The 27,366-nt window shown below is 43.4% G+C and overlaps 1 protein-coding gene across 1 annotated transcript; it reads left to right on the top strand.

The window, feature by feature from the left end:
- The first annotated feature begins 1,844 nt into the window (after nucleotides 1-1,844).
- On the top strand, nucleotides 1,845-3,932 carry LOC138656923 (zinc finger BED domain-containing protein 4-like). The gene is made up of 2 exons (XM_069744276.1): nucleotides 1,845-3,034; nucleotides 3,236-3,932. Exons 1-2 carry the CDS (start codon nucleotides 1,845-1,847, stop codon nucleotides 3,930-3,932), a joined length of 1,887 nt encoding a protein of 628 aa, XP_069600377.1.
- The last annotated feature ends 23,434 nt before the right edge of the window (nucleotides 3,933-27,366 follow it).

Raw genomic sequence — 27,366 nt, 5'->3', positions numbered from 1 at the left:
GAAACTTGCGGCAATAGCAGTACACAGTCTTTGTAATAAATCACAGTCCAACACGTTCCAATCACAGTTCCAAGGCACACATGACCTTATTCTTCAGGCTTAAGTACGATCCTGTTCGTGACGCCAAGTTGGAGCGCCCACAGACACAGGGCCACGACGTTTCGGTACCGGGCCTCTCTGGTTCGGTTCTGAGGCTGTCACGGTGGCTAGACCCGGTCCGCGACCCTGCTAAGGGGCGTCCAATGAAGGTGGTAGTACAGTCTGTCAGGAGTTCATGACGCCACCTGTGGTGTTCGGTCAAGGTGACCGACGCTGCTGTGGGGTCCGCTGGGGTGATGGAATAGCAGCCGGATGGTATACCTTCCCACAGGTGAAGTATGTCCCCAGGGCTTCCCAGTAAGGTAGATGGTGATGGTGTGAGGTGCAGGCAATAACGAGGACACAGGATTGCAGTCTCTTTACCTTTTACTGAAGGCTTCAGTACACTCAGTCCAGAGCACGTTCAACCGGGCTATCAGAGACCAGCCGGTCCGATGGGCACATCCAGAGTTTCCCTCGCAGATGGAAATCATTGCCTACCAATAGCGCCTGTGTGTTGTAGTCCTACCCTGCTGAGCATTCGGAATAGTCCTCACAACTGCTGCTCTCGTTCATTCGTTCTCTACAGCTTTCTCTCTCTCTCTCTCGTTCTTTGGTTCCAGATGTTGCTAGTTTCTAACGTCCCCCAGATATGTTATGGCTAGGACGCCACCCGTTTGACGGGAAGGCTTGGAGGTCTTCCGGGACCCTAGAGACGCCCCTCTCCCAATGTTGCCCCCTATGTCTTCGTAGGTGTCGAAGGTAGACAGCCAACCTATAATTGACTGTCCAGCGGAATTTGAAGTAATGCGTGAAGTCAGTTACTTCTACGGTGATCCGGCCACCGACTACGCGCCTCAGTAAGATGTTGCCTTCTTCTCTCGGCACGACTCTTACTGGCTCTCCTTTGTGCTGATCTCGTTTACACTGTTCCACAATATTCTTCCCCTCTTGTCTCTTCCTTAGGATACCGCCGCAAGGTGTGCAGGAGCGGTTCCGTAACGTTCTGTTCTGTCGCTAGGCACCTGCCAGGTTCCCACACCTGACAGGGACCCCCCTGTGTCTTCTTCCCGCAACACCCCCTGCCACGGGATGTTGCCTGGTTCCAACCCAGTCAACTTCTAACTAACTTAGTGATGTGACGTTCATGAACGAGCCGACTCAAAGAGCTGGCTCTTCACTGTGAAGGATATGATATGAGCAGGCACCTATCCGTGAGCCGCTTGTTATCTAGTGGCTCTCTGCTCTCCTCCCTTCGCTGTGCTGCTGACGTCAGCCTGGTGGTGGAGGGGGAGGAGAGGAGCGAGGAGAGACTGTGTGCTGGAGGGGGAGAGAGGAAAGCTGCTGCTGAAAGTACTGTAGGAGAGGAGTCTGCAGCAGCGCACAGTGTTATCTCATTCACCCTGCCAATACAGAAGCAGGATGTAAATGAAGGCAGAACATGTGACCACAGAGCAGCCAGTCACAGCTCAAGTTTCACTTGTCCTCATGCACTGTCTTCTTACATCTTTATTGGCATCCTGCCCTGTGTTCAGTGTGTTATAGTGACAGATGGTACCTGACTGTCTGGAGGAGAGAGTTAGAGACAGGCAGGCAGAGGTGTGTGCTGTTACAAGAATCCCAGCCATATTACAGTGAAAGCAGATGGAGAATCCTGAAGTCTCTGCAGTGCACAGCTTTGTGTTGTAAGGTGTGTGGTTTCTGATAAATTCCATCAGTAATAAGTGACTGATCATAACACTACTGTGCAAAACACATGATCAAAGATGAGTGACAAACGGCAGAAGAGAAGCAGCATTTGGGTTCACTTTGATGACATTGGAAACAGTAAGGCTCAATGCAGACTTTGTAAGCACACACTATCTTTTCGAGCAGGGTCTACCACAAACCTTCATAGGCGTATCAGAACTGCACACCCTACAGTGCCTATTGAAAATAGCACGCAGGTATCTGCTCCAGACCATGTGACTGTGACCCCCAGTACATCATCTACTGGTACTGCTGCTGCAGCGTCTACAGCCACCCTTCAGGCATCAGTTAGACCAAAAACTAGTACCCAAACCTCTATGCACCAATTTATGCCAAATAAAGCCCTTACCCCAGCAAAGAAAATTTCAATTGACGAAGAATTGACCAAAATGATTGCGAAGGATTTCCAACCATTCTCAATTGTGGAGGATAAGGGGTTTAGAAGCTATACCCAAGCTCTCAATCCTATGTATGTTATTCCATGCAGAAGGACACTCTCCCAAACAATTATACCAAGATTGTATGACATAGAACGTGCCTCATTGCAAGAAAAGGTTAGCATGGCTTCATCAGTTTGCCTGACAACAGACTGTTGGACATCGAGAGCGACCACTTCCTTCATGTCTGTCACATGTCACTTCATTGAAAATTATAAAATGGTCTCATGCCTTCTGGATTGTTTTGAATTTACAGAGAGGCACACTTCAGATAACTTGGCAGCTGAATTGTTCAGAGTTGTAAAAGAATGGCATATAGAATGTAAAGTGGTTTGCTGTGTTAGCGATAATGCTGCCAATATCACCAAAGCTATTAAAGGCTTAAAGTGGACACACTATCCATGTCTTGCACACACCATTAACTTGATAGTAAAAGATGCCCTGAAGATGGTGAAACCCACTGTGGACAAAGTGAAAATGTTGGTCAAATTTTTTCGTAAGAGCACAACAGCTACAGAGAAGCTAGAATCTATTCAACAGCAGATGTGTATGCCTCAGCTAAGGCCCATACAGGAATGCCCAACAAGGTGGAATTCTACATTCTATATGCTGAAACGGATTATAGAGACCAAGGACGCAATCATCTCTACACTGGCCCTTATCAATGCATCTGTTGACACTCTGAGCCAAGACGAATGGGAGGTTGTGAGAGAGATATGCGCTATCCTGGAGCCCTTTAAACAGGTCACTGTGGAGATCAGTGCTGAGAGGTACAGTAGACAATTACTACATTATTTGTATAGTTGAAAAAAGACAGGTCCATCAAGTATAAGCTTTTAAAGAGAATTTGTCAGCTTGTTTGAGTCCTATAAGCTATGTTTATGTGCTCAAAGGAGCTAATGGGCTGATTCTGATACGCCATATACCATATTTAAACATAATTTTCTAAGTAGATTTTCTCTTTTTTTCAGCTATGTAACAGCATCCAAAATGCTGCTCTTGTGCAAGGGTCTGCAGAAAGTGACAGCTGACCGAGAAAGAGAAGGAGCACTAACTACAGAACAAGGGAGACAGTTGGTGTCGGCCCTCATTGCAACTATGGATAGAAAGTTCCATAACATGGAATATAATATTGTATTCTCAGAAACAACATTACTAGATCCAAGATTCAAAAAGCTAGCCTTTAGCGATACCAGAGCTGCTGAAGAGGCAATTAAGAGAATAACAGCAGCAGCAAGATGCAGTCAAGAGGCTCCAGATAGCCAGCCGATGCCATCATTGGGAGGCCAAGATGATGAAGCACAAGCGGCAGCAGAGGCACCTGAGCCACAGCCACAGTCATCTGCTGTTTGGAGGCTCTTTGATAAAAAGACAACAGAAAGCACTGCAAGAAGAAATCCCTCAGCAGATGCAATACTGGAAGTACGAAGTTATCTTGAGGAGCCGCTGATCCAAAGAACTTTAGATCCATTGAGCTGGTGGAAGAGCAGGGCTCTATTCTACCCACGACTTATCAAGGTGATGGAAGGAAGACTGTGCATCGTAGCAACATCAGTCCCTTCAGAGAGAATTTTCTCCAAAACAGGGCAGATAATCACAGAGAGAAGAAACCGGATCAGCCCGTCCAAACTGAGGCACTTAGTGTTTCTTAATGCCAATTTGTCCTAATGACCATCTAAAAATGTTTCACTGTTAAGTTATACTGCTGTTTTGCACCTTTTTTGCATTTGTTTGATGTTCTTATAATGAAAAATAATATAAACAATGTTAATCTGTTAACTAGAAGGTTTTGTGTCATTATTTTGGTGAGATTACTGAAGAGCCGATTCAAGAGCCGAAAGAGCCGGCTCTTCTTGCTGAGCCGAGCCGAAAGAGCCAATTCCCAAAAAAACCCTGAAGTCCCATCACTAAACTAACTTCCTCCCCAGCCCCTAGTTTTACCAGTGTGAGGAGTGGCCCAATAAATGAAGCCTTTTTCTCCCCCTAGTGGCCGGAGTGTGAAGTGTAATGTGTTCTGGTGATACCTGGTCAGGAGAACTCTTTAGTGCCATCGGACGTACCGCTACTCGCCTTGGGGCCATACTGCAACGACCAGGTCTCTGGGGCGCTGCATGGGGATCAGTGAATATTCATTCTGTTTAATAGTGGGCACAGTGTTAGCCGCAGCCACCGGCTTCCTGCAGCAGCTGTGCGATTACATGTGCCTGCTATTAAATAACAATAATATTCACTGCCCTCTTCGTCCATAATCCCAAGTGTGGAGCTCAATAGATATTCTGTCAGCTGACTTCAGCATGTGAGGATGCATGGCAATGACATCATGTGCATTTACACGCTGAAATCAGCTGCTGGCATCAGAACAGGGCACCGCTCTGAGGGAGCAGAGGGAAAGTAAGTAGAATTGTTTATTTTTGTTTCTGTGTGCAGCGTGATGGGGCCACGTATACCAGGATGGTGGATAGGGGCTATGTATACAGGATGATAGATGGGGACCATATATACCAGGATGATGAATGGGGACCATATACAGCAGGATGGGGAGTGGCCATATATACCAGGATGGGGATGATGGCCATGTATACCAGGATGGTGGTCATATTTACCAGGATGGTGATGCTAGCCATGTGTACCAGAATGGTGGCCATGAATACTAGGATGGGGATGATGGCCATGTATACCAGAATGGTGGATGGGGGGCATGTATATCAGGATGGGAATGGTGGCCATATATAGCAGGATGGGGATGGGGACCATGTATATCAGGATGGGAATGGTGGCCATATATAGCAGGATGAGGATGGGGGCCATGTTCTTTCTCTGCCCGTCCCTGACTTACTTACATGTATTGGCAACAAAATAGATATCTGAGTCAAAATATGGGATTCATCCTAGTGATTTTCTCTAAACATGGTGCACTCAAACCTGTGGGGTACTTCAATACAGTTCCTGTTGTTCATGTCTTCTCCTCTTTGCAGCTACAGTCTCTTATATGCCCTATATCAGCCCCCTTGTACTGCACCCACAGTACATTTCTACAGGCTGTAGTCCTATACCAAAGTCCCCAACAGCTTGTTACAGACATGATGGCAGGATGGGACACTCCATATTATGAGGAAACAATATTACCATTCCTGATGATAGGGAATGTAAAAAGTACATCTGCATAGGAAGGAAATATAGAGTGACTCCTTAGTGTTTTCTTTCATTCCAATTTTTATTTTAATAAGAACAGGACTTCTCCATTGTTCATAATGCTAACACTATCCATAGAGAAAAAGAAACAGCCTTAGCTGGGGTCACCTTTCTAAAAGCAAGACCAGCTGTTTTATAAAGTCTCTAACCTTGGAACCATTACATTACATAAAGAATTGTAATAATTGTAAATAACCAATCCCTTAACCAGCAGCCGCAATGCCTGCAGAAGATAAAAACTAAACTACAGTCTACATTGCTGGTATCTAGATGACAGGAATCATTAGTTAGTGTCCCTCTAGGTGGCGCTATTGTTACAACTCCAGCATCTCTGGCGCCTGCTCCTATTATGTAAAAGTACAGCTCATATTGCAGCTTCTACTCACCTAAGATTTGTACTGCTGTGCAAACAGTAATGTAGACCTGCATGAAAATGTATATCACTACTTTACTCCTCAGTTAACCCCTATCACACACAGTAAAGGATTTCATCAATAGGCAAATCAATGAAATGAAAAAAAAAAATACAAAAATAAATAATAACTCAAATCACACAGCTATATTGTAATATGGATTATTATTATTTTGACTAAACACTAAATGGTACTTTCTCAGATGCATCAGGAATAATAAAATTATGAGGCAGAGTCTAGACAGGAGCACAGTTTATGAAAGTAATATCAGATATAGGATGCTATATCTGCCGCATTAAAAGGGTCATCCAGTACTTTGTATTGATGGGTCATCAATATCAGATCGGGTGGGGATTGGGTGCACCCAGCATCAGCATGGATCAGCTGTTTTCGGTGCCGCCAGCGGCCAGATGTGGACAGAGCAGAACTACACAACTAATTGTATAGCTCCCTATTTGTTCGTGTAAGGGCAGACATGTGCAGCACCCCCAGGTAACCGGTTGTTGCAGTGATGTTGCCTTCCCTTCAGGGAGGGTGATGTCATGCTTGGAGACAAAGGGGATTCTATCTATAAGGTAAGGCACTCGCATTCAACACAATCTGAATCTAGGCCAGGAGGGGAGCTCAGGACCCGGATTCAGGGGAGCTCCCTTACACTTTATGTATCCTGGTCTGGAGGAGGAGCCAGTTAGTCTGAGGGAGACAATGGAGGGAGACAGTTGGTCGCCAGTGGCTGAAGGACATCGGGAGCAGATGTGGGGGCCGAGCAGCCACGAGGGAGCTTCTACCCCTGGAAAGAGTGAGAAGCAGAAGGAGAGTTGAATTGTGGAGGATCTTAGAGGAAACAAGCATAGAGAAGTAAATGGCACAAGAGGGGAACAGCGAGGTCATGTTGTTCTCCAGGACGCGCGACAGAACCGGAGGGCAAAGCACTATATGTCAATTGCCCATAACAAGTCTGAGGTGAAGCAGTGACCTTAGGAGCCGGGTAATCTAAGAAATCCTATAAACAGGCTCAAACTGCCTATCGTACAGACATCTGTCTTAGGACAGGAGAGAGAGGACTTGCACTGAGATTCAATCAGCAGGGACCTAATTAACTAAATGGTGCTAGCAGGAAAGGCTTACGGACCTCACCTGGTAAAGGGATCTCTTATTGCCTCCAAGCCGGCCGGACAACAGCTACCCTGTACTTGGTTCCCTGGACTGAGGACTACTACTACCATCAGTAAACCAAGTAAAGACTTGCAAACCTGTGTCCTCGTTCTTTGTGCATTTATCGGCTTACACCATCTTGCCATACACCTGGGAAGCACTGGGGACCCCTCTTCACCTGTGGGAATCGTTACCATCTTGCTGCAACAACATCATTCCAGAGGACCCCTTGAAGCAGCGTCGGTCCCTACTGACCGAACACCACAGGGGGCATCACGAACATAGACATTACAAATCCCTTTAAAGACCGTTTCCCTTTTGTTGTATGCCCAGGGCCATGGACCAGACCCGGTACCGAGTACCCCGCTGCCCTGCCAGGTCAATCCACATGCAGTACCCAGCTACAGCCCTATATGGTTAATGGAACTGTCTAGATCCATTCCGCTACATATCACAATTGGCCACCACCAGCACCAACAATAGTTGATTGATGATGGAACCAAGTGTCGCACCCGCACCAATCAGATATTGGATACCTATTCTAAGGATAGGCCATTAATATAAAGTACTTGACAAGCACTTTAAGCACAAAATACAATTAGTCTCATGGATCAACACACAGGCTCCACTTTGTTGGCATAATATTAAAGGACAATAATGCTGTGAACATGATGTGTTAATAAATATTTGCACCCAAAAATTATTAACCAGCTTGCCTTGTGTGCCAGGCCCTGAATGGCTTGATGTGGCAGGATGGCCTGTATGCACCCTAAAACATGCTGCCTAGTCCAACTGTGACCCCTATACAGATTCCAAAGACATACTGATAGGAATTCTAGATTGTGAGCCCAATCGGGGACAGTGATGATAATGTGTGCAAACTGTAAAGCGCTGCGGAATATGTTAGCGCTATATAAAAATAAAGATTATTATTATTATTATTATTTATGTCTAATTGTGCACTTATACCATGATCCAGCAAGATACCTTGATGCAGAAAACTGTTTTTCGACACATAACTTGACAGGTTCAATGGATCTTGAGTTCTTGACGTGTTAAGTTGCAGGTTACAGCTCTCTGTATAAAGGTGTAGATAAAGGTAATGTCCCCTTTGCCTATTTTTAGCTTTTTAGTCCAGAGGGTCAGTGCTATGTAAAATAACAAACTGAGCTCTGCTTTACCTCCCTGGATCCAGCATTGTGTCTTGTTGCAGCCCCTATCTCTGCTGATTGGTAGCAGCAGTGATGGCACATCGATAGCACAACAGCCAATCTCTTATCCCAGTGGATTAGCTAATCTGCTGAACTAAATGACTGGTTGCAGAGCTGTCAATATGACATCACCACTGCAACCAATCAGCAAAGATCAGGGCAGCAAAGGAGACACAATGCTGGACCCGAGTAGGGAAAGAAGAGCTCAGTTTGTTATTTTTCAAGCATATACTTACATATAGCTGTCAAGAGGAAAATGTCCATCAAGTTCTTCTGAAAGCTGGAAAATGATACAGCGAAGGGAAGGGGCTCATACACAACCCCAAGGCATGATTCCGTTTGCCCCCAAAAAACAAATCTTTCCTTCCTTATTCCAAGTGGCAATCCTCTAGACCAAACATTCAGAAAAGAACGTATCATGTTCACGTAAGTAAGCATTTATGTTATTTTCTTCTGAAAAAGCATTCAAGGCTTTTTGAAAGTATAAATATTTTCCGCTTTGACCATCTCCTGAGGTAGACTACTCCTCAGCTTAATAGTTCTTATGGTAAAGAAGGCTTGTATCCTCTGGAGATTGAACCTTTCTTTGTCCATGTGGAAGGAATTCTCCCATGTCTTTTAAGGGGAAATAATTGAAACGACTTTTGACTGTATGAGTTGTATGGGCCATATACAGTATAAATTTGTACAAGTTACTCATGTCCTCCTTTGGACATCTCATCAAGAGTCATAAACTAAGTTTAATTATTTCAATATTTCTTCATTAGTAAGATCCTTCATGCTCCTTATCTGTTTTATGGCTCTTCTTTAGACTTTTTGTATCTCTGGGGCTTCCTTCCTATGAACTGGAGCCTGGAACTAAATCACATATTCCAGATCCGGTTGTTCTAGTGCTTGTCCCACGAGCCCATGCCTCTTTTAATACATGACAATATCCTGTTGGCCTTAGAAGCTGCCGGTGGACTAACCAACATGACGCATTGTCAGTGATCTACTGTATAAGTACGTCCAGATCCTTCTCGACAAGTGACTTCTGCATTTACATTCCTAGAACATATGATGATCATATATTTTTAGTGCCAAGTTGTATTACTTTACATTTCTCCACATTAAATTATCTGCCAAGTGGATGCCCAAACATTCAATTTGTCCTGATCAGCCTGTAACTTATGAAAATCTTTCATAGACTGCACTGTACTACATAGCTTGGTGTCATGTTCAAAAGAGGGTGTGACAAAGCTTGAAGCATTGACCCCCATGCTGTCCCACAACTCAATCATTTCTCCAAAACTTTTAATGATGAGAATATCCCATTTGGTTAACTTCCTAAGATGAGATTTGGGTGAATTTTTAACTTTGGTTATTTTCACTGCTCAAAAAAGCGCAGCATTTTACAGTTTCGGAAAAGTGGAGGGGATTTATAGAAGTCTCACACCCACTGTGTTTTTTTATGCTGTATAATCTGACCTGCAGTACTCTTTTCAAATCTGCAACGTGTCAATTTCTCTTGTGGGTTGTGAGTATGCTGAGTTTTCTGTGCAGATCTTGACCATAGACTTGCATTAGATGCAGCAAACCGCAGGTAAGGAAATGCATGCAATCCACGCATGACTGTATCAATAAAAATTTGTCAAAGCCAAATACCAGGAAATATAAGAAAAAAGTAGCTATATTTAAAACATGACATACACAGTATAAAGTGTAGCTCTTTAAGTGTACAGAAGGAATATGCCAGAAATGTAATCCCACGGTATATATCCTTCAATGTCACTACTACTCTTGATCTGACATCCATCTACTTCACGCACAGGTACATCAGCTTCCTGCATGTATTTTCCCTTCAATACATTGATGCCAATACTCACTTGTCCAAATCTGTCCATTTGGACCTTAGTCTCTCCTCCACTAGTACGTTCCTCACCCCATCGCCTCTAAGACCTCTCCAGAGTATCCCCCATCATCTGGAATTCTGTGCCCCAGCTTACAGCCTGCAATGACCCTGCTGTCACCTCACCCTTACCAGAGCTGCCGCCTCAACAACTCCGGAGATGTTGAAGCTGCAAAATTTAACGTCTCCTTCCCCATTTTCCTGTAGAATGGAAGCCCGCAGGCAGGGTTCTTTCCCCTCTGTACACTATTAGTGTAACATTCCAGGTAACCGGTTGTTACAGTGGTATTGCCTTCCTTACCGGGAGGGTGATGCCATACTTGGAAATGAGGAAGGATCCCTTTGACAGGTATTCAGCACATGCAACACTGTTCTGACTCCAGGCCAGAAGGGGGAGCTCTGAACCCGGTTTCAGGGGTGCTTCCCTATATATATATTCTGGCTTGGAGGAGGAGTTAGTCAGTCTGTGAGAAGAGAGTCTGTCAGAGGAACAGAGGAGAGAGGAAGCAGACAGAGAGAGTCTGAGAGAGGAAAGCTGGGGCAGACAAGTGGTGCTGCAGCTCCTGGAAGGAGGAAAGAGAAATAGAGCAGTCTGTAGGAGACTGATAGGGGAGGAGAGGCACAGGAGAAGTAAAGAGCTGGAGGGGAGCTGCGACTGAGATTTGTCCATGCTAAAGCGCAGGAACCAGTGGCCAGAAGACTGAGGCTGTGTGGGACTGTATGCCCCACAGCAGAAACTGCAGACAGCAGTTTGCAAGTCGCCTGTCCACCATTAATACCTGAAGGCACAGCAGCGCATAGAGCTCTGAGTCATCTGAGAGACCCCTGTAAAAAGGCTCCAGTTGCCTGCCATGCTTGCAGTGTGCTACCAAAAGGGGCAGAGAGAAAATGAGGGCCTTGTGGGAGACCTAAGGCAGCATGGGACTACAACACAGCGCAGATTCCTGAATCGCTTCCAAGCCGACCGGACCACACCAGCACCTGTGACCCGTACCCTGGACTGTGGCTGCCTTACACCAGTAAAAAGGTAAAGAGACTGCAACCTTGTGTCCTCTGATTCTTTCTACACCGTCTACCATCTGTCCCTACTACACCGGGAGCCCTGGGGACCCAGCAACCTGTGGGAAGCTATACCATCCCCGCTGCAGTACTATCACCCCAGTGGACCCCTTTAAGCAGCGGCGGTCATCTCTGACCGAATACCACAGGTGGTGTCACGGACATTCCTTATTCTAAATAACCCCTTTAAAGACCTTCCCTTCAATTTAGACGCCTCGTGCCATGGACTTCCCCTTTAATGACCACCGGACCTGGTACCGAGTACCCCACGGCCCTGGTGGGTGTTCCAACTGTCTTTTCATTGTCATTTCTATTTGTGTGCTTTTATAAAACCTCTCAGCAATGTGCAGCACCATGGAATCAATGGAGCTCTAAAAATAAATAACAATAGTAATAATAGACATACCAAAAAGAGATAGAAACCTCAGCATCAAAAACGCAATAAAAACACATGTAAAATATATACACTCAAAAATGTAATGCAAGTAACCTAAGTTACCTAATATGTGCAGAAACGTTGCATCAGAATCTTACCAAATGCACACCATGGGAATATAGCCTTATAGTTAGGACATTTGTCCATTTTATTTTATTTTTTAAACAGCAATATCTTATATTCACTTGATTACCCAACCAAATACTAAAACTATAGAGACCCTTGTAGTGTTTTATTTCTAGTTTTACAATAGGAGCGCTAACCCTTCCCACTGTATACAGCGGTGACAGTAGATGAGTTCTAGATTGTGAGCCCCATCGGGGACAGTGATGATAATGTGTGCAAAAACTGTAAAGCGCTGCGGAATATGTTAGCGCTATATAAAAATGAAGATTATTTATTATTATTAGTTGATCTTTTCTCAGCATCACCAGATGTTGACAACCCCAGCATACCATTCACAGGCTTCACTCTCATGTTACACCATTTTCATCAATGAGCCTATTTACCCCATGTGAAGTGTTCTCCCTCGGGCTCCTGAAATGATCATTAAAGATGCTTTTCATTAATGGTTTTCTTACTTGAAATAATCAGATTCCACAAATTGCAGAGAAGTCTATTAAGCTGCGACATTACAGAGCTGATGTCATTTTTTATCATTCAAATAGCCCATTACTTACAATTCTACAGCCAAAACAAGCTCGTAGGAGGTTTCCTTGTGATCATTTTACACTGCTATACGACATTACCACTCAGCGCAATTTGTTATTGTCCCAGCTGCAAATCACGGCATTAATATTTCAGCATGTCTTTAAGCACTATTATCAGAAAGCATGTTTCTTTAATTGTTTAGTGATGCTGCTGGCATAGTAATTGCACAACAGGGCTCATCACATAAACTGCATGGTTTACCCTCTGTTGTAGCTGTTTCTCTTCTAATAACATATTCATTAAATAATTAATTAATTCATTCATTCATCTAATTAAATCTAATGCTATACAAATAGAATGAATGGCGATTTAGCAGTTACAAGTAAGACATGCAATTTACTTCTAACTTTGACCTACACTTTAAACTTAAAAGAATGTCAAGTCTAAGTTTAGCCTGGTGAGGTAGATTCGCTCACTCGGCTGCACACAGAGGTTGACAAAGGAATACTGTCTCTTTAAATCTTCTGTTGGGTTATTATAGAGACGGCATAAACCAACACGAAGTGAAAATAAACACAGCCTTTTGGGCACAACAGGAAAAATCCAAACAAAATAGTATATCACAGTCCACACATCTGCAGGGATTTGCCCGCTCTGGACAGCTTAGTATCCAAAGATTCAGGTTTTCCTTCCCAGGACACAAAATGCTGGAGTTCCTCTCTCCAGCCCTACTGAACACCGCCTGCCTATGAAGGCCAAATATTTATGCCTCAGACCACACCCTGGGGTGGAGATAAGGTGGACAACCTTCCACCCTCTCTATGGTTGTCCACAAAAACCCACCTCTACAATAAAATGGTAACTAACCCCTCACAACACTTAATGTGCTGGAGTTAAACTTCTTGGTTTTAAATCACCGAAGCCAATAGCCTCAGCGAAACATATCTCCCTTCCAGCAACTTGCCAGTGACTTTCTCACACTGACAACTAGAAATAACACATTTATCATAACAACCCGAATTTCTGATGAAATTCCTTTTAAACCAATTCCTATCACCAAGTAAAATTGCCCTTTTTATTTAATTAAAAAGTGTGTAACACTAGAATGACAGTCCTTTACAAATCAGTTACCGAACAGTAACAGTAACAGTAAGTTATTAGGTAAGCGGTTAGTAAATGATGGAGCAGCACAAATTCAGTGCAAAAAGGGCTGCAGTGTGTTGTGGGTTGCCGCTTTGCATGCTAGGATACAACAAACTCAAAGTTCAGAATTGGCACATTGTGTTGATGTCATGCCATGCCTCCATTACGAGTAAGCCACCCTCATTTTCAGTAAGAGCCCTCTCATCGGCCAAAGCACTAAAGTGTCTAAAACACATAATAACTGGTGCGGGTCATGAAATAGTTATTTATTGCACATTAAGCCAGATGTCTAATGTAAGATATATGAGTAACCACTGCCCTTCTTGTTGCACGAAAATCCGACTTAGTAATGAAACAGGACAAAATTAATCAATCTTTCAAATATACTTAATAAGAAAGAAAAACAGAATACTTGAAATTGAAAAATCCTCCAAGACCGTGTTCACGTTTGTGTTCTATAACAATAAGAACATGTATAAGAACGGTAGACACATGTATAAGAAAATAACGATAATACATATCCCTTTACTAACTTAGATCACAAAATAAAGTCACATGATATATCATAACAGATTAGACCATATGAAGAAATAACAAATTATAAATGTAAAAAAATAACATGAATGAAGAAACTTCATTATGTTATCATAAAGTAACTGGATGCACAGCAGTTTGCTTCTTTAGCTTTTTAAGATCTATTAGTCAGATGTTTCTATGGTTACTGTAGTACGATTATCAGCATTTCATAGGTTTTTTACACTTTTAGTGATAAATGCATCAAGTATATTCAAAGTCTCAACATTTACTTATCGTATATACTCGAGTATAAGCCAAGATTTTCAGCCCGTTTCCAGCTGAAAGTTCCCCTCTTGGCTTATACTTGAGTTATTGTCCCTGGGTCGGCGTGGGAGGGGGAGCGGCATCTGTCACATCATACTCACCTGCTCCCAGCGCGTGTCTTCATGTTCCTGCTACTCCAGAGCCCGCAGCTCTTCCTGTGTTCAGTGGTCACATGGTACCGCTCATTAAAGTAATGAATATGGGCGCAACTCCACTCGCATAGGGGTGGACTGCATATTCATTACTTTAATGAGCGGTACCAGTGACCGCTGAACACAGAAACAAGCTGCTGGCGTCAGAGACCATCGCATCGGAGAAGCTGACAGGGACCGCCCCGGGAGCAGGTGAGTATAACGGGGGAGGGTGAGCATTGCGATATTCACCTGTCCCCGTTCCACCTCTGCATGCCGCTCCATCTTCCGCATCCTCTGGCTGTGACGTTCAGGTCAGAGGGCGCGATGACATGTTTAGTGTGTGCGTGGTCCCTCTGCCTGAACAGTCACTGCAGAGAGACGAAAGACAGAGCGGCGGTGGAACGGGGACAGGTGAATATCGCAAGAGACGGTGTCATGTCTGCTCAGGACAAGAGGTCAGTATGTCATTTTTTCTTTAATCGCAGCAGCATATGGGGCATAATATTCTAAGGAACATCTTATGGGGCAATAATCAACCTCTATGCAGCATTATACGGGGCACATTTTCTATAGAGCATCTTATGGGGCCATAACCAACCTTTATGCAGCATTATATGGGGCACATTTTCCATGGAGCATCTTATGGGGCCATAATCAACCTTTGTGCAGGATTGTATGGGGCAAATGTTTCTATGAAGCATTTTATGGGGCCATAATCAACCTTTGTGCAGCATTAAATGGGGCATATTTTATTATGGAGCATCTTATGGGGCCCATCATGAACTTTATGGAGCATTATATGAGGCTCCTGATTCAATATAGATATTCAAAAACACTTAACCTACTGATGTCTCAATTAATTTTACTTTTATTGGCGTTAATTTTTATTTTTGAAATTTACCAGTAGCTGCTGCTTTTCCGACCCTAGGCTTATACTCGGGTCATTAAGTTTTCCCATTCTTCTGTGCCAAAATTAGGGGTCTCGGCTTATAATCGGGTCAGCTTATACTCGAGAATATACAGTATTTTTTTAATGCTTCTGCCTTTTGCACTGGCAGCTGGATATCGGCTTCTGGGCCAAATCCTGACTGACGATTGACCACAGGTTCAAAATGGTATTGAGATGTCTGGAGTTTCCTGGCCATGGACACAAAATTTCATTGACCATAAGAACTTACACTTTACGAAAGAGACTTACTCAGTGACTCTGCCAGTGGAAAGTGACTCTGATCACAGTGATCTGTGATGTCCCAGGTACTGACCACAGCTATAGAAGTTATGATAATCCCCTAGATATGATAGTTGGTGGCATTATGGCGACACCCACAGAGCCACACAAAAAGACATTAGCCTGGTTTCTAATACTTCAGCAGTGTGAGAAATTGTTCCGGGCAAGTTTTTTTTTTTTAAATCACAAATTGAATTTCAGAGTAATCGAATTTACATGAATCCTCAAATTTCAGTAAATTCGACTCAAACTTGAACCTCTCATCTCTCGTCCTGTGTCATGCGAACAGTAAAGCATCCTGAGACCATTCATGCGTGGGATTGATTTTCACCAAAGGAAGTGGGCTCACTCACAATTTTACCTAAAAATGCCATGAATAATGAATCGTATCTAAATATACTTTAAGTGCAACTTCTCACAGTGATCCAGGATCAATTTGGTGATGAGCACCATCTCACTACTTGTGTCAGCCAGTTTAAAAATCAATGATTTCTATTGTTGTAATGATCTCAGGGCAACTATTTGTTATGGAAATTGAGTATTTGGAAAGTGAAGTTTGCGTTGTGAGATGGATCTCATAATGTTACATAATTCTTTAGAAACTACTGAGGGAAAACTTCAGCTTCGTGGTAAGACCTGAGTAGCTGACATGCGCTCTTTGGTACGTAAGTATAATGATCTGATATCTAGAGAGCCCATATTCTCCTGGTTAGTAATAACAACATTAGCTTATTCTTCAGTACAGAAATATAGAATGAAAAAAATATTATAATTCCTGTTCCAACTGAAAAGAGTCTAAATGAGGGCGTTTAACTGAAAATGAAAAACCCTTTCGTAATAAAGAAAGTTCAGCTAGTATTTGAGAATAGATTCTTGATATGAAATTTTCATTGGTACCCCCTGTCTTCAACTGCCATTACTTGCTAAGTGAAGTCTGAAAACGAATCAAAAAATAAAAAAAGCACTTATAATAGAAAAAAATCGGAAATCAAATTCACCCCCTATGGTAACCCATATGGTAACTGCTAGCTAATGTACACATTGGACCAGAAAAATTGCCAAATTGGACTAGTAAAACAGTTATACAACATGATAGCTATATATATATACTAGATGGTGGCCCGATTCTAAAGCATCGGGTATACTAGAATATGTATGTATGTCGCGCTATGAGTGGGGTTTACATTCCACGCCAATGTCGCTGATTGGTCGCTGCTATATCTATAGCAGTCACGTTGTATATAGCAGCCACGTAATATATAGCAGCCACGCAGTATATAGCACAGCCACAAAGTATATAGCACAGCCCACGTAGTATATAGCACAGCAACATAATATATAGCAGCAACGTAGTATATGACACAGACAGCCACGTAGTATATTGTTGTGAATTCCGCTCTTGGGCTCCCTCCGGTGGTTGTAAGTGGCACTTTTGTGAGTTCTGCTCTTGGGCTCCCTCCGGTGGTTTTAAGTGGTATGGCTGCTCCTTGGATTTAGCAGTCAGCAGCTGCTTCCACTTATTGTCTATTCTGCTCGGCTATTTAGCCTGGCTCTTTCCTTCAGCTTGTGCCACTTGTCAATGGTTCCTGGTTGGATTCACATCTCTTTGGATTTCCCTGTTATCCTGACCAGTCCTTGCTTGCTCTTTTCTGTCCACAGGTTGTGGACTTATCCGTTCTGTGCTTTCTATGTTTGTCCAGCTTGTCAGTATGAATTAATTCAGTTAAGCTGGAAGCTCTGGGAAGCAGATTTACCCTCCACACCTTTAGTCAGGTGTGGAGATTTTTGTAAACTCTGTGTGGATATTTTGTAGTGTTTTATACTGACCGCACAGTATTCCATCCTGTCCTATCTATCTAGCTAGACTGGCCTCCTGTGCTTATCCTGGTTTCATTCTGTGTATGTCTTTTCCCTCTCCACTCACAGTCATTACTTGTGGGGGGCTATCTATCCTTTGGGGATTTTCTCTGAGGCAAGATAGTTTTCCTGTTTCTATCTTTAGGGGTAGTTAGATCTTAGGCTGTGACGAGGTGCCTAGGGAGTGTCAGGAGCATCCCACGGCTACTTCTAGTGTTGTGTTGAGCTTAGGGACTGCGGTCAGTACAGTTATGACTTCCTTCAGAGCTCGTCCCATGTTGCTCCTAAACCACCAGATCATAACAGTACAAGTGGCCAAAAATGAATTAAATGCATCTCAAAAGAAGGAAAAAATTCTGAGCCATTTTTTTTCCTGTGCTCTGTTTTGTCTTTTTTTTTCCTCTTGACCTCTGGGTGTTTCAGGATTTATGCTCTGGCATGGATGTTCAGGGTTTGTTTTCTCGTGTGGATCAACTTGCTGCAAGAGTACAGAGTAACCAAGATTATGTTGTCCAGACTCCGCCTTTGGAGCCTAGAATTCCTACTCCTGATTTGTTTTTTGGGGACAGACCCAAGTTTTTGAACTTTAAAAATAACTGCAAATTGTTTTTTGCTTTGAAACCTCGTTCTTCTGGTGATCCCATTCAGCAAGTTAAAATCATTATATCCTTGCTGCGTGGTGACCCTCAGGACTGGGCATTCTCCCTTGAATCAGGGGATCTGGCATTGCTGAATGTAGATGCATTTTTTCAAGCACTCGGATTATTGTATGACGAACCTAATTCTGTGGATCATGCAGAAAGGACCCTGTTGGCCCTGTGTCAAGGTCAGGAAGCGGCAGAATTATACTGCCAGAAATTTAGGAAATGGTCTGTGCTCACTAAATGGAATGAGGATGCTCTGGCTGCTATTTTCAGAAAAGGTCTTTCTGAAGCCCTTAAAGATGTTATGGTGGGCTTCCCTACGCCTTCTGGTTTGAGCGAATCTATGTCTCTAGCCATTCAGATTGATCGGCGTCTGCGCGAGCGCAAAGCTATGCATCATATGGCAGTGTCCTCTGAGCAGAGTCCTGAACCTATGCAATGTGATAGGATTTTGACTAGAACAGAACGGCAGGAATTCAGACGTCAGAATAGGCTGTGTTTTTACTGTGGTGATTCTGCTCATGTTATTTCTGATTGCCCTAAACGTACTAGGAGGGTCGCTAGGTATGTTACCATTAGTACTGTACAGCCTAAATTTCTTTTAGGCTACGTTCACATTAGCGTCATGCGACGCAGTGTCGCCGACGCAACGCACGACGCATTGGAAACGCACGCAAAAACGCACCTATTTTGACGCAAGCGTCGGACGGATGCGTCGTAAAACGCAGCGTTTTTGGTGCGTTTTTACAAAAAACGCAGCGTTTTACGACGCATGCGTTGTCAAACACTGATTAGATCTTTACACACAATTTAGTGTCTAGACACTAGATAACACCACCAATGAATAGAAGAGGGTGGGTTTAGTGTCTAGACAATCGATAATGCCACCAATGGGTAGATAGGGGTGGGTATTAATGTAATAGTGGTATATATACTCCGGCATACATTATTTCCAACCATAGAGCATCAAGATGGATCGTCCCATGGAGAGTATCTACCTCACTTTTCAGCTGGAATTAGCCCTTGCTATAGCTTATGCTTTTGCCTGTCATGAACAGAGGAGAAGAGACAAACTACGGAGAAGGAGTCGTCGGCGTTTTTGACTACACCCTATAGTGGAAGTCCGAGAGAGTCGTGGAGCCTACCATTGTCTGTTTGGCGAATTAAATGAGAACCAGGACAAATACTTCGAATACACCAGGATGTCAAAAGACAGCTTCCGATATCTGCTGCGTCTGGTGGAAGGAACCATTTCCAGGCAGGACACGCAGCTCCGTAAATCGATTTCCCCTGAGGAACGTCTGCTGGTGACTCTACGGTACGTAATGGAATGTGAAGGATTTATATGTTCTTGCCATTTTTTAAAGTAACGTGTTTTGTTTTTGTGGGGTGGGGGATTGTGATTAAAAATGAAAAATTCTTTCATACCAATTTAATTAATTATATTTATTTATTTATCTTCTTGTCAGTTTCCTGGCTACCGGAGAGACATTGAGATCACTGCATTTCCAGTTTCGGATTGGAGTCTCAACACTGTCGGGTATTATTGCCGACACTTGCCGCGCATTGTGGGACAACCTCCGGGAGGAATTTTTACCCATCCCTACAAGAGAAATATGGCTTGCCAACGCCCAAAAATGTGAACAAGTGTGTTCTTTCCCTAACTGTATTGGAGCCGTGGATGGGAAGCACATTAGGATTACCAAGCCTTCAAGAAGTGGATCTCTTTTTTTTAATTATAAAAAATACTTTTCCACCGTGCTGATGGCAATTGCAGGTGCGGACTGCAGGTTTCTCGCTGTGGACATTGGAGCTTTTGGTCGTGCAAATGATTCACGGACATTTAAGGAGTCTGATATGGGCCGAAGATTGTACAATAACAATTTTAATTTCCCCCAGCCACGACCTCTTCCCAACACCGACGGCCCGGCCCTGCCATTTGTTGTTGTTGGTGATGAGGCTTTTCAAATGAGTGGCAACCTACTTAAACCTTACTCAAGTCGTGGGTTGGACCGCACCAAAACTATATTTAATTACAGACTGTCCAGGGCCAGAAGAACTGTGGAGTGCGCCTTTGGCATTCTGGTCTCCAAATGGCGTATCTTAGGATCTGCCATAAATTTGAAAATTGAGACAGTGGATGAGGTGGTGAAGGCGTGTGTGGTTCTCCACAATTTTATTATTGATAAAGAGAGAGTCAACGTGGAACTTGATGAACCCATACCAAATCCATTGCCTGATTACCAAGCTCATCCTCTGCGGACAACTTTGGAGATTGCTCATATGAGGGACCAATTTGCTGCATACTTTGTTTCTGATGTTGGCCGTGTTTCATGGCAAGATCAAATGGTATAATTCTTCGTGTTATGATGCCATGTAAACACCGTGTAGTCCATGTCATTTAACCATCCTATGTTTGGTTATTGTTATAATGTCCCCTGATTTTCTAATGCGTTGTGTTTTGAAATAAAGTTCTTGTGCCTTTCCGTTTTCACCAAACAAATCTCCCATACGTTTTTTCATAGTAATAGAATTGTAAAATCCAATATAGAAAGTAATGTGTGTCACACAAAATTTGTGTGTTCCATAGTTTTGACATATAATAACATAATCGGCTCCCACCTTGTCAACCATTTTTAATCCTGCAGACTATTTGCATATGGAACCTGGCTTGACAAGGAGGGAGACGATCATGTTTGCAAAACTCTACAGAGTTAACACTATTGTACTCAGGATGCTAGAATTTGTCCAGAGTAAAATAGTGGCGACACTGTGAACATTGCTTCCACCTCACCTGACCAATAATCTTAAGGTACATTAATAAAAGTATTATCCAACGATACCGACCAGTGATACGACTGGATCGAGATCGTTGTTTAGTTGTCGCGTGGTTGCTGGAGAGCTGTCACACAGACAGCTCTCCAGCGACCAAAAAAGAGCAAGTCCCATCTGGGTAAAAGCGCTTTGCCACACTCACGATGTTTACCATTGTAAATGTAATTTTAAAAATTACAAAAAAACCTTACACTCCGGTGTGTGAAACGTCCATCGCCGTCAACTTCCCGTACTGTGGCAGCCCTAAAGCACAGCACAGCGTTTATTATTAAGTCAACGGTGTGCTCAGCTTTACGGGCGGTAATCACAGTGTCAGTGCGGAAAGATGACGGCGAGGGACGTGGTAGACACCTTTTTATATTTGTGGGGTATTGTTCACTTTTTATTTGAGTGTTTAAAACAGTGCACTAGTAAACCCAATATTCCCTTGTTTAAAACAAAGACATCGCTGGATTGGTGTCTAACTCGCCAATCCAACAATGACAGCGTCTGATCAGTTACCCAAAAAAAATTCCAAATCATTCGCTGACACCAAAAAACTCACAGCAGTGGCTCAATCGTTTTACGATTTCAGAAAAGATAACGTTGGTTACACATAAAAAAACAACTTTATCTATACTGAAATCGTTGTGTGATGGTACATTGTAAACTTGACATATTGAGCAATGCTGTTTGTGTTTGTAACATCTGAGTACAATGAGCGACAGCCCTATAAAAAAAGGAAAAAAAAAATTGATACAATATTGTCACACATTGCACATCAGGTGTTACAAAGACAAGATTTGTGTGTACGGCGCAAGGTGTGATTTGGTGCAAACTTTATTTGAGACAATAAAAACCAAATTTTTTTTGAAAAAATATAACAAATTTATTTAGGGTCCAAAAATAAAATTGGGGAAAATGTTTTTATGGGGTACCAATATCAGCAACTAAAGGGGATTCATATCCCACAGTTTTTTGGGGTGTAAAGGAGACCGAGGAGGAGGACGAGGGGGAGGAAGCAGCATACTCTATCACACTAGACGGGATGCCGACATCAATCCAGGCAGTGGATGGTGGCGAGTCTTGGAAAGTAGCAGGTGAGGGAGGAGGAGGGACGACCAGTGTCCTTGGCTGGCTACTCCGGCTCCGGGTCGACCCAGGCTGTGTTGATGGTGTACTCCTCGTTGACCCAGGCTGGGTACTGGGTGTACTCCGTGTAGACCCAGCCTGGGTACTTGGTGTGCTCCGGGTCGACCCGGGGTGTTTTCTGGTGGTACTTTTGGGAGCAGCCATAGCCAAGGACGTAGTGCTTGTTGTCGTCGTCGTCTTCTTCTTCTTTTTCCTCCTCTCTCCCTATGGGTGGGGGTCGGCTTCCCGTCTGTGTCCCCTTGAAGGCCTGTCAGGCTCAGAACTTTGGGGCTCTGTTCTGTGGTGGCGGTGGCGGTGGCGGTGGCCCTCGGCACGCGGAGCTCTGTGGTGGTGCTCTGCAGCAGGAGTCGGAGTCATGGCAGCCAGCGATGGTACTGCGGGCATATTTGTCACTGACTGCATGACCCGAGCCTGCTGCAGAGCACTGACATATAAATTGTTGCAGCCCTGCATGAACGAAATCTGGAGTTCCGGCGTAAGATGTTCAACCATGCCATTGTGAATGGCAGTAAAAAAATGTTTGGCCGGCCTCGAGAGATCCGTTTCGATGTTTTCAAGACGCCGTTCGATATTGCACATTTTATCGCACAGCGCCTTGAAACCATTCTGAAATACGGTGCTCAGATGTAAAAATTCGGACACGGGCGCCCTGTCCGAGGCCCGCTGACGCTGTCGGGAAGACCCAAAGGAAGGAGCGACAGAGGCCTCGGCCAGGGGAACATCTGATGGACCGGCTGCCGGTTCGCCAGATTGTGTTGGTGCAGACCTGCTCTCGCTGTGGGATGGCTGCGACTGTTCAGATGGCGCTTCACAAAGGACCGCTCTTGAGGGTCGGACAGTCTCGCGGGTGCTGCTGTATGTTCTGTGAAAACATAAGGAAACCATTAGTATACAAAATATCACATTTCACATGCGTCATTAAACTTTACCGCCAGGTATCCATTGCCGCCATGAATATTAAACTATTTTTAATATTGACACTGCATATGCACCATCAATATTAAAAAAAAAGGTATTTATTTATTTCTAAATAGTCACCCATGGTTGTGGTTTGCAACGCCAGACAATTATGCTTACGTTGGAACTCCCATGACGTCACGGTCATGTGACCGAGACGTCATCACAGGTCCTGCGAGCTGAGCAACCATGGGAACATAACCTGCCTTGCAGTTGAAGGTATGCCGTATCTATTATATTTTACTTTTTTGTGTATAAAAAATCGTGGATACACATGTATAGCCACTATACTACTCCACTATTAAATATTGGCTGGGCTTGGCCAATCTACTATTTTTATGTATACTTCAGATTTTAGTGAAATTGCTAAAAGTCAAGCTCACCATTGTTGTAATCCCAGAAGGGAGCCGCTGTGTCAAGTGTGAGAAGACCAGAAATGAATTACAAATTCAAGGTCAACGAGGTGTGAAAAGTAAAAACAAAATTCACTTTAATCAAAAGCAGAGGATGAAACATCTGCACAATACAATAAATACACTATCTACGCGTTTCAGGTCTGATGTTCCCTGTCACCTGAAACGCGTAGATAGTGTCTATTGCATTGTGCTGATGTTTCATCCTGTGCTTATGATTGAAGTGGATAAAAGTATGTATTTTTTACTTTTCACACCTCGGTGAACTTGCCTTTTTTTCTTCATTTCTATACTTGGGACTTGCCAAAATAAATGGCTGGGCAATAAGCAACGTGGCTGGAATGTAGTATGTGAATATGCATGTTGTAAGAACTAGGTGTGTGCATAGGTACTATACTTACTCTCTGCTTTCAAGGACCGGTCGCAAGAACTGCAGTATACGGTTATACTTGTACACCGAGGTCCTTGAAGCGGCAGCACCACTACAAGTCTGTCCCTCCTTTTTCAGGCCCCTCCGGAAGCGGTCCTTCATGGAGCGCCATCTGGTCTTCAATTGTTTAACTGTGTATTAAAAATAAAAAATAAAAAAGGTTTTAGATAATATATTGAAAACGATTACGCAACCGTGTGCAATCCCAATAGAAGACATCACAGACGGTTGTGTAATCCTGGCATGATGGGTCACAGCAGCATTTTGGAAATACTTACGGAAACTAGCTTTAGCCTTGGAGGAAGCGCTGTCGAAGCCATCCCACAGCGATTGTGCCACCTCCAACCACAGACGCCGCAATATGCCCTGGTCCGTGTGCTGGGGGTCACGGCTGTCCCACAACAGGCCCCGTGCTTCTATTGATGCCACCATAAGGTCGATATTAAGTGGCTCATCCAGGGCCCGTTGTGAAACCTAAAAAAAAATAGAAAATATTAATGTTTGAAAGGTAAAAAAAATTGTCCCTACCTCCTCCACCGCCACCTACTACACACAACACCCCAACCTCCCACCACCCCCCATATCCACAAAAAAAAAATAAAAAAAAATAATAGGTTTGAAAGAAATACTTACGCTCCGTCCTGCAACCACAGCTTGGCCCCGTGGTCCCTGCTGCTGCTTCCTCTGTTCCTCCTGGTCCTCCTCCTCACTTGAAGAAGCCTGCAAAATAGTTTACCAAAAAGTTGAGTGACCCATCTACAAATGACAGCGAATATAGTAAGCAATAGTAGATCATGGACTCACCGGACTCCTCAGCGGTGGGGTATTGCTGGAATCACTGCCGCTGGCCATGACTAATAATGCAAATCTGAAATAAAGAACAAAAAAACATTGATACTATGCTCCTATGCACAATCCAGCAATAAATAAAAAAAAAAAAAAAAAAGTCATTTAAACCACAAAGAACATTGCACTCCAACTGAACTAACGCTGAGCAAACAACACTGCCACATTGATTAAATTAAAGAAACAATGGCAGAGACAACCCAATGGCAGAGTACAAAAGCCTAAAGATAAGAAAACTAATCTACAACAGACCCAATGTAGTAATCACAAAAAAGGTTTTTTTTTTTTTTTTTTTTAAAGTACAGAATGCACGGAGCAACACAAAAAACACAATATTTTTTTTGGAAGTAATACATTAACAACACCCAAAAATTAAGGGCATAAACATTAATAACACACCGTACTTTACAATAAAACAGACAGGGCCGGAGACAATAAAAGGGCATACAACGCCATACATCACAACCATAAACATACAACAATGTCTACACAACCACAGTGCTGAACATAATACACATCTTGCAATAAAAAAATAATAAATGTAATAAAAGGGCGCAGAATCATTCTATACTACCATACTTTAATATAAAACCGACAGGGCCGGAGACTATTAAACGCCATCATATAACGCAAGAATAAAACATCACAACTGAATTCAAAAAACACCACCAAACCAAAAAATGGAAACGAAAAATCTATCCTAGAAAGAACAATAATCAAGGCCGCAGACAATGAAACGCCATCCTATACAACGCCATACATCACAACCAGACTAAAAATACCACAATATCTTTAACCACAATGCAGAATATAAAACACAACTTGCAAAAATAATTTTAAAAAACATGTAGAAAATGCAGAGAATCATTCTATACTTACATCTCTGGACAGCGGATGAGAAGACTGTAGTAGGAGTAGATGTACTCTGTAGTGTAGCCTGCAGCAGAAGTGACAAACAATCCAACATTTTCTTTATATATGGGGGATGTTTTTCTCACTGTTTGCACTGTCTAGACACTGTCTAGACACTTTTTTGTTTCTTTTTATCTAACGACGCATGCGTCGCACAACGCACGCAAAACGCACACCCGCGACGCAAGTGCGTCGTCAATACGTTTCAATGGGAAATTATAACGCATTGACGACGCACGAGCGACGCAAGTGCGACGCGTGCGTTTTTTTGACGCTACAAAAATGCTACATGTAGCGTCTCCGACGCCACCCAGGTGTGGTGAAACGACGCATGCGTCGTGCGTTTTACCGAAAACGCACGACAACGCAACGCATGCGTCCCCAATGATAAAGATAGGGGGGCATGACGCATGCGTTGCCGTGCGTCGGCGACGCTGCGTCGCGTGACGCTAATGTGAACGTAGCCTTATCTGTGACCCTGATTTGCTCATTGTCGTCCTTTTCTGTCATGGCATTTGTGGATTCAGGCGCTGCCCTGAGCTTAATGGACTTAGAATTCGCCAGGCGCTGTGGTTTTTCCTTGCAGCCTTTGCAGAGCCCTATTCCTTTGAGGGGCATTGATGCTACACCATTGGCCAAGGATAAACCTCAGTACTGGATGCAGATGACCATGTACATGGCTCCTGTACATCAGGAAAATTGCCGTTTTCTGGTGTTGCATAACCTGCATGATGTTGTTGTACTGGGTTTTCCATGGTTACAGGAACATAATCCGGTGCTGGATTGGAAAACTATGTCTGTGACTAGTTGGGGTTGTCAAGGGGTACATAGTGACGTTCCTTTGATGTCAATTTCCTCTTCCCCCTCTTCTGAGGTCCCTGAGTTTTTGTTGGATTTCCAGGATGTATTTGATGAGCCCAAGTCCAGTTCCCTTCCTCCACATAGGGACTGTGATTGTGCTATTAACTTGATTCCTGGTTGTAAGTTCCCTAAGGGCCGACTTTTCAATCTGTCTGTGCCAGAGCATGCCGCCATGCGGAGCTATGTTAAGGAATCTTTGGAGAAGGGGCATATTCGGCCGTCTTCGTCACCATTGGGAGCAGGTTTCTTTTTTGTTGCTAAGAAGGATGGCTCCTTGAGACCCTGTATAGATTATCGTCTTCTTAATAAGATCACGGTCAAATTCCAATACCCCTTGCCTTTGGTTTCTGATTTGTTTGCTCAGATTAAGGGGGCTAGTTGGTTTACTAAGATTGACCTCCGAGGGGCATATAATCTTGTTCGTATTAAACAGGGTGACGAATTGAAAACTGCATTTAATACGCCCAAAGGCCATTTTGAATACCTTGTGATGCCATTCAGGCTCTCTAATGCTCCATCTGTGTTCCAATCCTTCATGCATGATATTTTCCGCAATTATCTTGATAAATTCATGGTTGTATATTTGGATGATATTTTGATTTTTTCCAATGATTGGGAATCTCATGTGAAGCAGGTCAGGATGGTGTTCCAGATCCTTCGTGATAATGCTTTATTTGTGAAGGGGTCTAAGTGCCTATTCGGAGTTCAGAAGGTCTCTTTTTTGGGTATTATTTTTTCTCCCTCGTCTATGGAAATGGATCCTGTTAAGGTCCAAGCTATTCATGACTGGATTCAACCCACATCTGTGAAGAGCCTTCAAAAATTTTTGGGCTTTGCTAATTTTTATCGCCGTTTCATTGCCAACT

Source organism: Ranitomeya imitator, chromosome 1 (assembly GCF_032444005.1).
Source record: "Ranitomeya imitator isolate aRanImi1 chromosome 1, aRanImi1.pri, whole genome shotgun sequence".
NCBI classification, from domain to species: domain Eukaryota; kingdom Metazoa; phylum Chordata; class Amphibia; order Anura; family Dendrobatidae; genus Ranitomeya; species Ranitomeya imitator.
This window is presented reverse-complemented; position numbering and strand designations above follow the sequence as displayed.